Source organism: Xyrauchen texanus, chromosome 12 (genome assembly GCF_025860055.1).
Source record: "Xyrauchen texanus isolate HMW12.3.18 chromosome 12, RBS_HiC_50CHRs, whole genome shotgun sequence".
NCBI lineage: Eukaryota > Metazoa > Chordata > Actinopteri > Cypriniformes > Catostomidae > Xyrauchen > Xyrauchen texanus.
The window spans coordinates 4908467-4926034 of NC_068287.1; the positions used below are offsets into that span (position 1 = coordinate 4908467).

The 17568-nt window shown below is 38.2% G+C and overlaps 2 protein-coding genes across 3 annotated transcripts in view; one reads left to right on the forward strand and one right to left on the reverse strand.

Moving 5' to 3' along the window:
- Positions 1 to 17568, forward strand: part of LOC127652895 (gastrula zinc finger protein XlCGF8.2DB-like) — a 228421-nt gene that overhangs the window by 49541 nt on the left and 161312 nt on the right. The gene's annotated exons all lie outside the window — the stretch shown is intronic.
- LOC127652897 (gastrula zinc finger protein XlCGF57.1-like) lies at positions 1792 to 12633 on the reverse strand. The gene is made up of 3 exons (XM_052139339.1): positions 12591 to 12633; positions 4820 to 4981; positions 1792 to 3929 (listed from the first exon to the last, which is right to left on the reverse strand). The coding sequence occupies exons 2-3, from the start codon at positions 4899 to 4901 to the stop codon at positions 2596 to 2598; spliced, it is 1416 nt and encodes a 471-aa protein (XP_051995299.1). The 5' UTR covers positions 4902 to 4981; positions 12591 to 12633; the 3' UTR covers positions 1792 to 2595.

The following is a 17568-nucleotide window of genomic DNA, read 5'->3' on the forward strand; positions in this document are numbered from 1 at the left end:
CTTCGGCATTCACGTCCTCAACACACAGTCATCTGCAACTTTAATTGCTTTGTTTAACCTTATCCAATAGTCCATCATCCCCTCACCTGTTTTCATTAGTGTTATAAAATTTGTGCTTCAGGATATCGAACACTGCCTTCGGGAGGGGTTACTGCGAAGATACACTTTGACAACATCTGATATCTCTCTGTCAGTGCATTTCAGTCTGTGAATGTAACTCAGCATTATATCCTCCCATTCATGAGTTGTACATGCGTCAGTGTTATCACCTCTGAATAAGCGAGGGGGGTTAACATTGGATTGGACAATAACATTTATATTTGAATCATCAAAAAAGTAACTGGGAGTGCTGTGTGTTACTTGTAACTGGGGAAGACCATCTCTTTGCTGAGGGCTAGTGGATTGCCTGTCTACATGTGGGTCTATGTTATATATTGGGCTAAAACCCATAGAGCTCACATCATACGTGCTCACTACCCTGTCAGAGATACATGTTTTAGTTACAGAAGTGGAACAAGCCACTGGAAGAGCTAAATCATCTGATAGTAGGGCTGGGCGATATGGCGATATATTAAAATTATTTTCACATTTCTTTACATACAGATATCCAAGTATGGGGGCATAGAAGCCCTTGAGACGGAGGAATGATACTGTATGTGGGTTCAGGGGTATCTCCAGAGAGAAACTTTTGAAAATGTAGAAGTCTGAATTGACCATTTTTCTATTTTCATTAAAGTGGGAAAGACGGACAGGGCATCAGTGAAGCGTGTTTCAGTGCTAGAGAACAATATTCAAGAATACAGCGCAGAAAGATCAGATATGATGTAACCGGCGCTGTTGTTTTGTCGTGCTGCTCACTAGAGACAATGAGAGGTCGTAACCATCGATATTATGTCTTGCATTCAAGAGAGAATCAATCTGGGGTCCGGAACGCGGTGACCTGCGTAGCGGGGGCAATAGCAACTTCATACAGTCTGAGGCTGCGTTTCCACTGACGTGGAAGAAATCCACACAAAGCCACTCCCAACGCTAGGGAACCGCTTGCCCCGTGCTGCAGTCAAATTTCACTTTACAACAGTGGAAACATACAATAAGAAAGCCAAACTGACAGCGTTTTTAGCAACACGCATATCACAGGTTAAATATTGAAAAGTACTCAAAAGCTTATCATCGATATCATGGAGTTTTTTTTATCACAATAAATATTGATATCGTTTTATCGCCCAGTCCTATACTAAATAAAAAAAATATTTTGTGATTTGTTTTTAGTAAATAGTAAGAAACATGTGGAAACCTCAACGTGAGCGCCAGCTGAACTACACAAACACTTCCACCAAAGGGGAAATTTTGTGTGTGATTTTACCACTCAACGGGTCCAGTGTGAATCTGTCTTTTATTTTATTGTACATAGCCTACATGTCTTTGTTTTCTTTCCACATGTCGGAAGACATTGGCAGTTGTGCCAGCCATCTCAGTAATTCAAGTTAAACATTATTCTCCCTAGTACCATTCAGCCTATTGGTTAGCTGATGAGTGAACTTGTGCATGTTCATATGTATGTGTGCTCAGCAGAGTGGAACAAACTTTGGCTATGACATCAGGGAGTGCTACAGCTGCATGCAAACATAGATGTATTCATTTATTTCTTGTTTTCATTATTACATTTTTGTTATAAGATTTTTTAATTTTCTTTAGTTTTCCTGTCAATGTATTTACTTCTTTCTTAGCAAAGAAAACAAAACAAAATGCAACAATAACGCTTTATTACAATTTTTAAAACAAAGCCAACCACAGTATAAAGATAGAAATGCACTAAAAATGCACCAATTCAAATAACATTAAACATTTCTCAAAGTCTAATTGGGAGGTTGACTAATTTAAATAACTAGTTCTCCCATTTCTCTTAAATCTCTTAAACCCTATTCTTCCACAATAATAACTGACCAGCCGACTGTCGCTATCTTCTTTGGATATGGAATTCACATGGTTCACATCAGAGCACAGCTTTGAAAAGTGCTGCAGACAGGATCTTTCAGCTTTTTGTGCTGGCACTGCCCACATAATGATACTACATCCGAATTGTCCGATAATCATTGTCCGACGCATCAAAAGCTCAGCGCCAACAGGTACAAAGTTTAAATTATGTGAGTGAAGAGTCGATCCACAGAAGAACTCCATATATCATGTGTTTGGCTTGTAAAACTTGATGTGCTTCTGGGGTCATATTCCTCATGACGGACATGAAGTACTTTTCGTAAGAGGTCCTTTCTCCACTTGATCATTGACACTGAATTACTGTTGTTTGTTTGTTTATGCAGTATAATTTCCCCGCCAGACACATCACAAAAGTTCCACCCTAATTAATCTAATGCGTTAATTTTTACAGCTCTTTTTTTCTTTCTATTTAATGAGTCATGTCCAAGTCCAAATAAAAATTCATCCAAGTCCGCTAAAAGCTGGACTCGAGACAGGACTTGAATCAGAGTCCGAACTCGAGTACCTGAACTGTAAATGACATACCATAACATTCAGTTTGCTTATTACATCATCTCTGGGTGATACCCTTTTCTTGGACTTTTCCCACATGAAGGGCAGTTATGGCTTCTTTCCAGTATGCGCTCTCTTGTGTTTTTTTAGGTTGTCTAACCGACTGAAACTCTTTCCACATTGATGGCATGCATAAGGCTTCTCTCCAGTGTGAATTCTCATGTGCACATTAAAGCTCCCTTTAGTAATGAAACTCTTTCCACACTGAGGACATGTGAAAGGCCTCTCTCCAGTGTGAATTCTCATGTGCACATTAACGCACCCTTTAGTAGTGAAACTCTTTCCACACTGAGGACATGTGAAAGGCCTCTCTCCAGTGTGAATTCTCATGTGCTCAGTGAGGGATCCTTTAGAAGCTAAACTATTACCACACCGAAGGCATATGCAAGGCTTCTCTCCAGTGTGAAACATCATGTGTCTTTTCAGGCCTATTTCGTCCTTGTAACTTTTTCCACACTGAGGACATGTGAAAGGTTTTTCTCCAGTGTGAATTTTAGTGTGCCTGTTAAGATCTCCTTTCCATCTAAAACTCTTTCCACACTGAGGACATGTGAAAGGCCTCTCTCCAGTGTGAATTCTCATGTGCTCAGTGAGGGACTCTTTAGAAGCTAAACTATTACCACACTGAAGGCATATGCAAGAATTCTCTCTAGTGTGAAACATCATGTGTCTTTTCAGGCCTATTTCATCCTTGTAACTTTTTCCACACTGAGGACATGTGAAAGGTTTTTCTCCAGTGTGAATTTTAGTGTGCCTGTTAAGATCTCCTTTCCATCTAAAACTCTTTCCACACTGAGGGCATGTGAAAGGCTTCTCTCCAGTGTGAAATAATAAGTGTCTTTTAAGGCCACGTTTGTTTGTGAAACTTTTTCCACATTGATGGCATGTAAAAGGCCTCTCTCCAGTGTGAATTTGAATGTGTATGTTAAGGACTTCTTTCCGTAGGAAACTCTTTCCACACTGAGGGCAAGTGAAAGGTTTCTCTCCGGTGTGAATTCTTGTGTGTCTCTTAAGACGATCATTCTTTGCAAAAGCTTTTCCACACTGAGAGCATGCAAAAGGTTTCTCTCCGGTGTGAATTTTTGTGTGTCTCTTCAGACTCTCTTTCTTTGCAAAACCTTTTCCACACTGAGAGCATGTGAAAGGGCTCTCTCCATTGTGAAGACCTATGTGAATCAAAAGGTCTCCTTTATGCTTAAAACTCTTTCCACACTGAGGGCAGGTGAAGGTATTTTTGGCTTGAGTTTTGTTTTGTGATGCATTCTTCTCGGTCTGTGAACAACTGAAAGATTTTTCTTCAGTTAAGAAATGAGGATTCTGATACTGATGTTCCTCCTCCACTTTATTCAGTTCTTGACTTTCCTCTTTCATTTCCATCAACTCTAAAAAAAAATAAAAATATATATATATATTTCAATAAAATTAATAAAAGGAGGATTTTATGAAAAGTCTATGGAAGAAATGAATGGTAAAAATACTTCCGCAACCCAGACGTCTGATAAACTGGGCAGGCACCGTTGCGCTCTATATGAAAAGACTTTCTGATATGTCAGTGGGGGGGGCTTCAAGGTAAAAAGGTCAGAAACCATTGGTCTAGTGCATGCAAAAACAATTAAGAAACAGCAAATACACATGCAGAAATGCATCTTTGTGAGGTCATTTACGTGTGTGAGGTAATTTGTGTGCATGTCACATAAATTATATTAACATTTTATAACTTTCATTCATAAAATGAACATTGAGCATTATTGCATTACACAACGCTTGACATATAGTTATGAATGTCATAAAAGTTTGATTTAATATATTTGAATGTTGATGAACTACTAATCTGGTAACAATTACCAGGTATGGTTTGTGTATGGCAAATGGAAGCATAATGTGTCATCAGTATATATAATTAGTTATAAGATGCTCATAAAGGTGATCAGTCATGACTGATGTTGTTTGGTGCTGCCTGTAAGGTAAAATTAACAAAAATAACTTCAGAAAATGTGTCATTTGTATCAGGCATCTTTTGTTTATGAATTGTGTTACTTATTACTTTTTGTGACACTTTAACAGATACACATTAAACTCTGTGCCCTAAAACGTGTTAGTGTAGAAACCTACATCAAATCTCAAAGATGTTGCAATTCAATGTTATGATAACTTAGATTCCGTTTCGTTTCTTTTTTGTTTAACAAAGTTATTTCTCAGCTCCTCTGGTTTGGTTTTATAACTGCAGTCCTCAAATCTGTTAAACTGTATAAGAATGAAGAAAAACACGAACCTGTTTGTTCCTCAGTGTGTTCTGTTTTAATTCTGCATGTTTCTGGATAATCCATATCTTCACTCTCCTCTTTAATAAACATCTTTACAACAGTGTCTCACAGATTTCACTTGTTTCCTGGAGTTTTGCTGAGTTACAGACAACTCGCAATTCTTCCGCCTCCTAGTTGAAAATAAACACAGGAACAGCGTTTGCAGGTCGGAAATAAAACTTGTGAAATCACTGTAAATATATTCTCATTCAGTGCGGGAATCTTCTTCTTCTTCTTGTAATGACAAACTAATAAAGCGCGTTATCGCCCCCTACTGAAAGCATGGACCAAAGACGTAACAATTCTTGAAACAACCAGAACATAATATATTTAAACCATTTATTAATTTCTTGATATTTCCATGTTGTTGATATACTGTAAGGGACACCAGGAGTATGTTATATATTTTTTTCTACGTGTGGTTTTTAGTTACTTCTAATTTTTGTCATACATTTCAAATAAATATTAGTGAGAACTGATGAATCAAGATTTATTCATGATAACATCCAAATAGATTGTGTGCACAAATTTGTGCGTATGCACGGTTAGTGAATGAGGACCATTGTTTTTATTTTCTAACTAACAGATTGAAGAACCATGTTCAATAGTCATTGAAATTATATTAAAATGATAGTCTTCTGAGTAAATTTCATATTCACAAAGCCAGAGTAATGCCTATTAGGTTTTCTATTGATGTAAAGTGCATTTGTGCCTCTAGAAATTGTTTAGATCCCTGAATACTTTTTTGTTGTTGTTATTAACAGTTTTTATTGATTCCATAAATAAATCATACAAACATAAAATAAAATAAGGAATCGAATATATACATTAAACCCCACCCCCTGAACATTCCCCCACACCCCCCACCCTACACAAACACATACTACAGTGGTCACCAACAATTATATCATAAATAAATACAAAAAAAGATATACATTCAAACAACATCAAGAATACACATACCCAACACATACCCATACACATCCCCTCCCCGTGAACCCTCCAAAAAAAGCCACATTTTCCCACATCCTGACAAACAAATCCCATTTTCCCAGTTCTCTAAAAATCACCTCCTTGAATACCACTGCCCGACCCATCTCCCTGCACCACTCCCCAAACTAGGGTGCCCCAGCAGACTTCCATCCCCTGAGGATAATTCGTCTGTCAATCATGACTCCGGCTAGGATGGATAACTTTTGAACTATCCATCCCCAATGTTTATTACTGACCCATCGCCCAGAACAGAGGGTCTGGGGCAAAATTTTAATTGAGTGTCTAATACCTCACACGTAAAGCTCTGAACCCTCAACCAAAATTCTTGGATCTTAACACATCCCCAAAGAACATGTGTTGTGTTCCCGTCTTCTGATTGGCACCGCCAGCAGGTGGATGTCTCTTTAAGACCAAGTCTCTACAATCTAGAGGGGGTCTAATAGAATCAATGCAAAATCTTAAATTGCATCAGATGGACCCTTGCATCTCTAGATGTAGACTTGATGTTTTTAGAATCCTAGCCCACACTCCCTCCTCCAATAACAAGTTTAAATATTTCTCCCATAATCTCTTGTGATAAATTGAAGCTCCATCCCCCAGACTCTGAATTAATAGGGAGTAATACACAAATGCCTCATGACCTTTTTCAAAAGCAGTGATCCAGTGTATCTGCCACTTTAGGGGGGTGTATGCTAGTCCCAAAAAATATTACAGAGCAGGTGGCGCAGCTGTAAATACCTAAAGAACTGAGATCTAGAAATCTTAAAATGTTAAAACAAATGTAAAAAATGTTTTTCAAAAGACCTCAACACTCAACACCGAGTGCAGTATCCCCCCTCACAATCCACACTGACCAACAGAAAGGGGACTTAATAAAATATAATTTTGGGTTCCGCCATATATTCAATGCAACATTTAAATAAATGTTAGAATTAAACACTCTGGACACTTTTGTCCATAACAGGGTGTGACTTAACTTATCCGCTTAGTTTAATAGAAAGGCTTTGCAATGGCGAAATAGGGGCAAGGACTTCCTTTCAAGGCAAGGGCTCTTTCAGGTGGAAGCGACTAATGAGTAAAATGTCTGAGGCCGAATGCATAATAAAAACAAATCTTGGGTAGGCCTAGCCCACCTTTGTCAATCAGCCTATGTAACTTATTGAAATGTAATCTGGAACGTTTACTATTTCAAATGAAGGACTTCACTATACTTTCAAATTGCTTGAAATAAGAGAGGGGGACATCTACAGGGAGAGATTGTAACAGGTAGTAGCATTTTGGAATACAATTAATTTTAATAACATTAACCTTCCCAATCATAGATAAATGTAATGAAGACCACCTACACACATCGCTCGAAAATCTTTTTATAAAAGGGTTCAAATTAACTAACTAAATCACAAATACTTAATGCCCTTTTTGGGCCACTGGAAAGTGCCCAGTTAAAAAGCTGTTACTGGGCAGTATGCTGTCAGAGCCTAACTTCGGATTTAGACCAATTGACTCTGTATCCTAAGAACTTAGAGAAGGATTTAATATTCCTGTGGAGGCAAGGCATAGATCTAGTTGGGTCAAAAGCTTATGCGCCATACCTCCCACCACCACCACCCCTGAAAAATCATCTTCCTCTCTTATTGCGGCTGCTAATGGTTCCAGGGCAAGACAGAACAATAATGGGGAAAGAGGGTAACCCTGCCGGGTGTCCCTATACACTGTAAAATAATCTGAAATTAATCCATTTGTTTGTACCGCCGCTACCTGGTGTCTATAAATGAACTTAATCCATCCAATAAAAGTATTCCTGAATCCGTATATTTCTAAAACCTTAAAACGATAATCCCATTCTGCCATAACAAACGGCTTTTCGACGTCAAGTGAGATGGCAGCAACCGGAGTCTGATCATTCGCCGCTGACCACGATATTGATGAAACGCCTACTGTCATCAGAAGAGCTGTGGCACCGAATAAACCCCACCTGCTCTATATGTATAAGAGATGTCATAACTTTACTTAATCAGTTAGCCAAAATTTTTGACAACATTTTTACATCTAGCTGGATCAGAGAAATTGGATGGTAACTCTTACACATGCTTGGATCTTTGTCCTTTTTAAGAATCACACTGATCCAGGCTTGTATCATGGTTGGCGAAACTTTCCATTATTTAATGATTCCATATAAATTTCTAACAAAAGTGGAGCCTGTTCTGTAGTATAAGATCTAAAAAATTCAGCATCAAATCCATCTGGCCCTGGAGACTTCCCTGTAGGTAAGACCTTGATTACCTCGGCAAGCTCCTCCAAGTTTATTTCAGAATCAAGAAAATTTTTTTAGGTTTAGGAAGTTCTAATGGCTCCACAAAGTTTCCAATATCTTCATCAGCAGATGAAGATGTGGAACTATAGAGATCAAAATACAATCCCAATTCCCAAAGGATGGGACAGTATGAAAAATGCTAATAAAAAAAAAAAAAAAGAGTGATTTGTAAATTATATTCACCCTTTGTTATATTGAAAGCACTATAACTACACATTATATGAGGTTTTACCTTGTGAATTTCATTATTATTTTTAAATTTACAGTAATTTCAAATCAAATGATTGCAACATGGTCCAAAAAAGTTGAGACAGTTGAGTGTTTACCACTGTTAAACCCCACCATTTCTTCTAAAAACACTTATTAAGCATTTGGGCACTGAAAACACAACTTCGTTAAGTTTAGAAAGTGAAATTGTCCCCATTCATCCATTATGTAGGTCTTCAGCTACACAATAGTATGGGGTCTTTGTTGTTTTTTGGGGTGCTTCATAATGCACTAAACCTTCTCAACTGGAGACAGGTCAGGACTGCCGGCCGACCAATCAAGCACCCACACTCTCTGCTCACAAAACCATGCACTTGAAATCTGGGCAGTATGTGGAAAAGATGGTGCTGGATAGCAGTAAATGCTGCTCCAAAATGTTTACCTATCAGTCTGCAGATTGGATTGCCCTTTTCCTCTTTGGCCTGGATAACATGACAGCAGTGTTTTTCAAAAACGTTTAGAAATGTGGACTCTTCAAACACAGTTCCACTGTTCTACTTTCCATCAAAGATGAGACCGAGCCCAGAGAAGTCACCAGTGCTTCTGGACAGTGTTGATGTAAGGCTTCTGCTTTACTGTATGTAGTAAAGTTTTAACTTACATCTGTGGATGCAGCAGCGAGTGGTGTTGACTAACAAAAGTTTACTAAACTTATCCCAAGCCAATGTTCATGATATCCATTACAGATGAATGTCGTTTTTAAGACGTCTGAGGGATTAGAGATCGCGTGCATTCAGAAGTGGTTTTCGTCTTGCCCTTTACGCACCGAGATTTGACCAGATTACTTGAATCGTTTAATTATATTGTGCACTGTAGAGGGTGAAATGCCCCAAATCCTTCCTATTTGTCTTTGGGGAACATTGTTCTCAAAGTGCTGGATTATTTGCTGAAGCATCTGTTGGCAAATTGACAAATCTCGAATGATCCTTGCTCTTGAAGGACTAGGCTGTTTTTGGAGGATCCTTATATACTATGAGACAATTGCCTCACCTGTTTAACATCCCCTGTGTCACATCGCCTTGTTATTTTGACTCATCAAATTGTTATTAGTCTTAAATGGCCCCTGTCTCAACTTTTTTGGAGTGTCTTGCAATCATCTGATTTGAAATTACTGTGTATATATATATATATATATAAATATATGTATATATATATAAAAAAAAATGAAATTCACAAGGTAAAACATCATGTAATGTTTAGTTGTAGTGCTTTAAATATAGCAAAGGCTGAATATAATTTAAAAATCACTTCTTTTTTTTTTAATTAGCATTTTTCATACTGTCCCAACTTTTTCGGAATTGAGGCTGTAGAATTCTTTAAAAGTATTATTAAAATCATGGCTTTGCAGCTGAATTTTTTTTAGATCATTATGCTACAGAACTGGCTCCACTTGTTTTAGAATCATTAAAGAATGGAAAGCTTCTAACCATGATACAAGCCCGGATCAGTGTGATTCTTGAAAAGGACAAAGATCCGTGAGTGTAAGAGTTACCGTCTAATTTCCCTGACCCAGCAAGACGTAGAAATATTGTCGAAAATTCGGGCTAACAGATTAAGTAAAGTTATGACATCTCTTATGCATATACTGTAGATCAGGTGTATGGGATCAACTCCATGCCACATATATTTGCAAAAATATAAAGTATTGCAAAATAAAAAAAGTATTGAGCAAACAAAAAAAAAAAATTTAAAACAAAAATTAAGTATCACAAACGTAAAATAAAGTATCGAGAGAAAAAAAGAAAGTTTTGCAAACAAAAATAAAGAATTGCAAAATATAAATAAAATATAGCAAAAATCAAGATGTAATTAATTGCAAAAATCAATGACTGTTGTAAAATAATCTAAAGATCTTTTATCCTTTTTTATCTCTGCAACAGATTTTTAGGCAGCAATGATTTTGCCACACATCTTTTTCTTTGCAACGCTCGTTTTAATCTGCATTTCCATCACGTGTGAGCTCGTGATACCGTTTTGCCTTTGCGCTTCACTTTTCTCTGCGTTTCACTTTATGGCACTGTTTTGACGTGGGGGTGGAGTCAGGGGATTGGGGCGTGTACAACGGGCTCAGAGATGCCTCTCTGGAAGTTACGTCATTAGCTTGAGACACGGATCAAACATCATGGCTGAGCACAGGCATGCAGGTGGATCTCAGGTATATAAAGTTGATTGTTTCCTTTTATTTAATTAGCATTAAATGTGTTTTAACAGCGTTTGCTTCAGATAAAGAAGTTAGAGATCAGTTAAAGCGGTGGATTTATTAGCCATACTCGCTAACATAGCCAGCATCTGCAGTTTATTCTCTCTCAATTGATTGGACTATTGATTGATTCTTATGTTTATTTTATAGATTATAATTGTCTATACCATAGTATGTTGTCTTCTAAAAAATGTAAACTCCATATTTAGATGTAACATTATCACTGTTAAAGGAGACAATAAATAGATTACAAATAAAAAGTTAAACGATCGTAACAAACGTGCATGTGTTCTGTCTTTAAAAATAAAGTTTTGAAATATAAAATGTTCACATCCCCTATATTCTTAACCCTGCGTTATACAGCTATGTGGCATGGGGGGCGTGGTCGTGTGTCAGTCTGCGGGAGAGAGAGAGCGGTAAGGCTTGTCACCTGGTTTGTAATTATCTCTAACACCTGTGTCTTGTAGTGATACGGAGAGAAACATTTAAAGGGACGCCAAGTGTCGAGAGGGAGAGGATCCAGAAAGCTCCACAGACTGAGTGTGATATTGTTTTATGTTTACATTTCTACGGCGGTGACCGTCGTATGTTCGTGAAAGAAATTAAAGTGCTGATTTCAAACCTGCTTCGCTGTCTCCTGACTACTCCATTGCTCAACGAACCTGTTCACAAGCTACTTAAGTTCTTACAATGCTCACAGTAAATGTACGTGTATCTAGGTCATCTCATGTAATGATTTGCCATGTCACATTTAGCAGAGAGAATATCCAGATGTCGTGACGAATCTTATTAGTGTTCTGACTCAAAGCTTCGGTCATATTCAGGCGGGTCAGCAGCAACAACAACAGCTTTCTCCTGCTGTTTCTCTGCCTTGAGTATACTCAGCAGGATATAACCAGGTTATCAGCACCTACTCTTAAGAATCAATCTGTTAAATTAGTTTTGCTTTTGCACAATTAACATTATAAGTGATGTTCTTTTATTGTTTGTAGATCGTTTCCTGGGATGCTTATTTGTTACGATCGTTTAACTTTTTATTTGTAATCTATTTATTGTCTCCTTTAACAGTGATAATGTAACATCTATTTATATATTTTTAAATATGGAGTTTACATTTTTTTAGAAGACAACATACTATGGTATAGACAATTATAATCTATAAAGTAAACATAAGAATCAATCAATAGTCCAATCAATTGAGAGAGAATAAACTGCAGATGCTGGCTATGTTAGCGAGTATGGCTAATAAATCCACCGCTTTAACTGATCTCTAACTTCTTTATCTGAAGCAAACGCTGTTAAAGCACATTTAATGCTAATTAAAAGGAAACATTTTTTTTTTTTTTTTTTTTTTTATTGAACACCAAGAACAGAACAAAAAACAGAATGTACATCTACAATGGCATTGGTAAGTACAGGTAAATGAGTATTAAGCAAGGCACATATCAGTTAAAATAAATAAATTAAATGTATAAAATAAAAAATACAAATACAGAGGGGTCTCTTTATTCCTCTTTTAAGAGCTCAAGGTCTCTTATTATTCCAGCCAATTTCTGGGCCTTTTTACTTCACGTACATTCCAACGCTGGAAAGAAATTACTATTCTCTTTTAAATACAGAAAAATAAGGTTTCGTCTTCATACATTTGGACTTATGAATGAAAAATGTGCCCATTACATTAATAAGAAATTCATTTCTTTTCTCGTCCAACAGCACTCCAAACATAACATGTTTCCTAGCAAAAGTGGGCAGTGAGTGAATCTTTGATTCAACCAATAAGACATATTTTCCCAAAAAGTATTTGAAGAAAAACGAGAAAAAAAGATGATCAGAACGTCTCTGTCAATTTGACAAAAAGTACAGGCATTTTCTTCAAAATTAAACCGTTGTCTTAAAAATTCACTTGACGGGTATACCCCATTGAATATTTTAAAATGAGTTTCCTTAAACAATCAACTTTATATACCTGAGATCCACCTGCATGCCTGTGCTCAGCCATGATGTTTGATCCGTGTCTCAAGCTAATGACGTAACTTCCAGAGAGGCATCTCTGAGCCCGTTGTACACGCCCCAATCCCCTGACTCCACCCCCACGTCAAAACAGTGCCATAAAGTGAAACGCAGAGAAAAGTGAAGCGCAAAGGCAAAACGGTATCACGAGCTCACACGTGATGGAAATGCAGATTAAAACGAGCGTTGCAAAGAAAAAGATGTGTGGCAAAATCATTGCTGCCTAAAAATCTGTTGCAGAGATAAAAAGGATAAAAGATCTTTAGATTATTTTACAACAGTCATTGATTTTTGCAATTAATTACATCTTGATTTTTGCTATATTTTATTTATATTTTGCAATTCTTTATTTTTGTTTGCAAAACTTTCTTTTTTTCTCTCGATACTTTATTTTACGTTTGTGATACTTAATGTTTGTTTAAAATTTTTTTTTTTTTTGTTTGCTCAATACTTTTTTTGTTTTGCAAAACTTTATTTTATTTTGCAATACTTTATATTTTTGCAAATATATGTGGCATGGAATTGATTCTTATTGCTCTTCTGATAACATTAGGCATTTCATCAATATCAATCATGTGGTCAGTGCCGAAGGATCAGTCTCTGGTCGCGGCCATCTCACTTAATGCCGAAAAGACATTTGATATGGTACAATGGGAATATCTTTTTAAACATTTTTGGATGAAGTTACTTTATAGACATCTGGTAGTGACAGTACAAACAAATTGATTTATTTCAGATTATTTTACTCTGGATAGGGGCACCAGACATGGTTGCCCTCTTTCCCCCTTATTGTTCTGTCTGGCCCTGGAACAATTAGCAGCCGCAATATGAAAGGAGGATGATTTTCCAGGGGTGGTGGCGGTATGGCGCATAAGCTTTTGCTTTATGCAGATGATATTTTATTATTTGTATTGGACCCCACTAGATATATGCCTTGCCTCCACAGAATTATTCATTCCTTTTCTAAGTTCTCAGTATACAAAGTCAATTGGTGTAAATTCGAAGCTTTGGCTCTGACAGCATACTGCCCGATAACAGATTTCCAGCCGGGTGCCTTCCAGTGGCCCAAACAGGGCATTAAGTATTTGGGCATTTTATTCCCAGCAAATTTGTCTGATTTAGTTAGAGTTAATTTTGACCCCTTAAAATTAGATGCAGACCTTTTTATTTACCATGGGAACTTACCACTGTCATAATAACCAATAATTAAATTCCTCCCAGCGCTAATGTTAAGGAAGCGCTCTGTGAACTGTATGGGGCTATTAGCGAACCGCTCTCTCTGACAGACTGTTTATTGTCGCCGGAGATTTGAACCATGCGAATCTCAAGACAGTGCTCCCTAAATTCCATCAGTATGTGGACTTTTCAACAAGAGGGGCGAACACGCTTGGTCTTGTTTACACAAACATCACAGGTGCTTACCGGGCGGAGCTCCGCCCCCACCTCGGCTACTCAGACCACATCTCTGTTATGTTAATTCCAGCATATAGACCGCTCGTCAGACGCACAAAACCGCTTCAGAAGTAGGTGAAAACCTGGCCAGCAGGAGCCATCTCTGCTCTTCAGGACTGTATTGAGTTTACTGACTGGCACATGTTCAGGGAGGCTGCAAAATATGATGACTCTACCAACTTGGAGGAATACACAGCATCAGTGATCAGCTACATCAGCAAGTGCATTGATGATGTAACTTTCTCCAAGGCCATCACCACACGCTCCAACCAGAAGCTGTGGGTGACTGCGAAGGTGCGCACGCTGCTGAGGTCCCGAGACTCCGCCTTCAGAGCAGGTGACAAGGCAGCCCAAAGAACATCGACATTGTCCTGGGCCATCAGAGAGGCAAAGTGCGCACACGCCCAGAGAATCCACAGTCACTTCCAGGACAGCAGTGACACGCGGCATGTGGCAGGCCATCCAGGCCATCACCAACTACAGGACAACATCAGTTGCCAGTGACAAAGATGCCTCCCTTCCAGATGCGACTTCTACGCATTCTACGCTTGGTTTGAGGCACAGAAAGACGTGGTGGCGAGGAAGACCACCCCTCCTCCCAACGACCAGGTGCTCTGTCTTACCACGGCCGATGTGAGAAACACTCTACGTAGAGTCAACCCACAGAAGGCTGCTGGACCAGACAACATCCTGGCAGAGTGCTCAGAGGATGTGCATACCAGCTAGCAGATGTTCTTACCGACATCTTCAACATCTCTCTGAGCAGCGCCGTCGTTCGAATGTGCTTCAAGACCACCACCATCATCCCCATGCCAAAGAAGTCTTCAGTGTCCTGCCTCAACGACTACTGTCCCGTCACACTCACTCCCATCATCATGAAGTGTTTCATGAAGTGTTTCTGACTCACGACTGAGCAGCAATGCACAGCTCGAACCACATCGTCAAGTTCATAATAACAGATTTGCATGTCATGTAACACTAAAATAGACTCAATCGTTTGTGCTGTACATTTTTTTTGTTTGTGCTGCTTCGGTTTTTTGGAAATTAAAAGAATATTTATAGGTCATTCTGAGGTCACTCATCCCCCACATGCTCCAAATTCACCCCAAATAGTCTTGTTTATTTATGCTTCATTTGTGCTGGTTTGTGCTGGTAAAAGTTTCGTTGTGCTGATAATTGTACTATGTTAAACTGCATATAACACTGAATATAATGTAGAATAATGCGGATATTTGATAAATGTATTTTTGAAAAGAATACTTTAGAAACATATAATCAGTGACATTTTAATTAAATTTTAATTAAAAATATAGTATGATCTGAAAACAGAATGGCAATGCGTTACATGGATCAACCAACCAACCAACCAACCACACCATTCTTTCTTTGTTTTCTTTCTTTTGTCTTTTTGTCTATGTTTCTTCTTTTAGCTTGCCTCTGCTGGACTTATTAACATTTGCACCATTTTTTGACATTTGCAGCTGATGCGGTAGGACTGCAGTAGTCAAGCAAGTTATGTCTGTCTGTTCTTTATCCTTGATATCTCAGCAGCAGTAATATGAGATGTTAAATATTTAACATATCGCCGTTGCAATCGAAATATGACAAAAGTGCAATTTTGTATTTGCCAAATTGTGCAGCCCTAATATCTTAACAATAATTAACATTAATAAAAAATATTAATTGTACATATAAAAAAAAATGTATACTAGACACCTTTAGATTTTGTCTTTTACATTGTGGGTCTCCTCAAAATCTTAATTTTATTAATGGAAAAAAATTATTTGGTTCCTTACTTACTGAATATTTCCTCAAAACTACAGCCAAAAATTATTTCATCTGCCCTCACTCTGGAGAGACTTTTGCACATAAAGGAGACCTTAAGGTTCACATAAGGCTTCACCCTTTCACATGCCTTTAGTGTGGAAAGTCTCAAACTTCAATATGGCGCCAAGTATGGCTGCTGCGCTGTGAACTTCGACCCAATATTGCAGTTTTTTGTTTGTTTTGTCTACAATTCTTATGTTTTTTGTCTTGGATGTCATCTGCCTTATTGTCTATGATAGACAAACACTTTTGGACATTGGTTCTGCAATAGCACAACAAAAACCGGACTTTAAATACCTCAATGCCGACCCGCTGTTTTCAAACACGACAGCGGAGCCCTTTGTCTGGGCAGCATGGCTGCGGAAAGGCCGTGCAAATCGACCCCTGCTTCCCTGTATTCTAGAAAATGTTAAATCTCTAGACAACAAGCTCTGCGAGCTGAGAGCATGGATCTCTTTCCAGCGAGAGATGAGGGACTGCTGCATTATCTGCCTTACAGAAACTTGGATGTCTGCGGAGATTCCAGACTCGAACCTGTGGGGTTCTCCGTGCACTGAGCGGACAGAGTGAAAGACCTCTCAGGTAAAAGCCGAGGTGGTGGTGTATGTTTATGCAGAGGAACAAGTACAATGTTCTGGAATGGCCATCCTATTCCCCAGACCTGAATATCATTGAAAATCTGTGGGGTGATTTGAAGCGGGCTGTCCATGCTCGGCAACCATCAAACCTAACTGAACTGGAGATGTTTTGCAAGGAGGAATGGTCCAAAATACCTTCATCCAGAATCCAGACACTCATTACAGGCTATTGGAAGTGTCTAGAGGCTGTTATTTCTGCTAAAGGAGGCTCAACTAAATATTGATGTGATATTTCTGTTGGGGTGCCCAAATTTATGCTCTTATCTAATTTCGTTTTGATGCATATTGTACATTTTCTGTTCATCCAATAAACCTCTTTCACTACTGAATTATTTCTGTGTCCTTCAGTTATTTGATAGATCAAAATGAAATTGCTGATCCAAACACCCAATTATTTATAAATGAAAATCATGGAAATTGTCAGGGGTGCCTAAACTTTTGCATATGCCTGTAAAGGATGTTCATTACATCTTTTAAAGAGATGAAACCATTGAGGTTGTTGTGATAGTTGAGGAGTGGACAGAGACACGGAGAAAAAACAAGTTTGATTAAATGGACTGGGGAAAAAAAGTTGTATATATTTTTAAAAGATTCAACTCAAAATGCTGCCCGAGTCCGCCATGATTGTTATTATGTGAAAGAAGAAAATCCACTCTAGCGCCCCTTGCGGCAATGCTGTGAATGAAGCGGATACTTGTGCTGTGTTATGAATTGAGTGTCGACCACTGATCTATAGCTAATCTCTCTCTCTCTCTCTCTCTCTCTCTCTCTCTCTAGTAACGCTTGAGCAGAGAGGCAGACGAGGAGATGCGGATCCAAATGCAGTTAAGAATTTATTAAATAAACAAGTAAACACAAAGGAACAACCCTCAATGGGGAAATAAAACATAAAACTGAAAACTAAACACGATGAACACAAACAGAGAACTCAGGCAGGGAACACATACCAGGCTAACAACATACCTCCATTAACAAACAACGACTGACAGAGACTGAACAAACAGACAGGGTTTAAAT

What these genes read in the sequence shown, in the direction of transcription:
- LOC127652897 (XM_052139339.1), bottom strand. Translation starts at nt 4,901, where the DNA reads ATGTTTATTAAAGAGGAGAGTGAAGATATGGATTATCCAGAAACATGC. An exon ending in ACACACTGAGGAACAAACAG is followed by an intron (nt 3,930 to 4,819) that starts GTTCGTGTTTTT and finishes ATTTTTTTTTAG; the next exon opens with AGTTGATGGAAATGAAAGAG.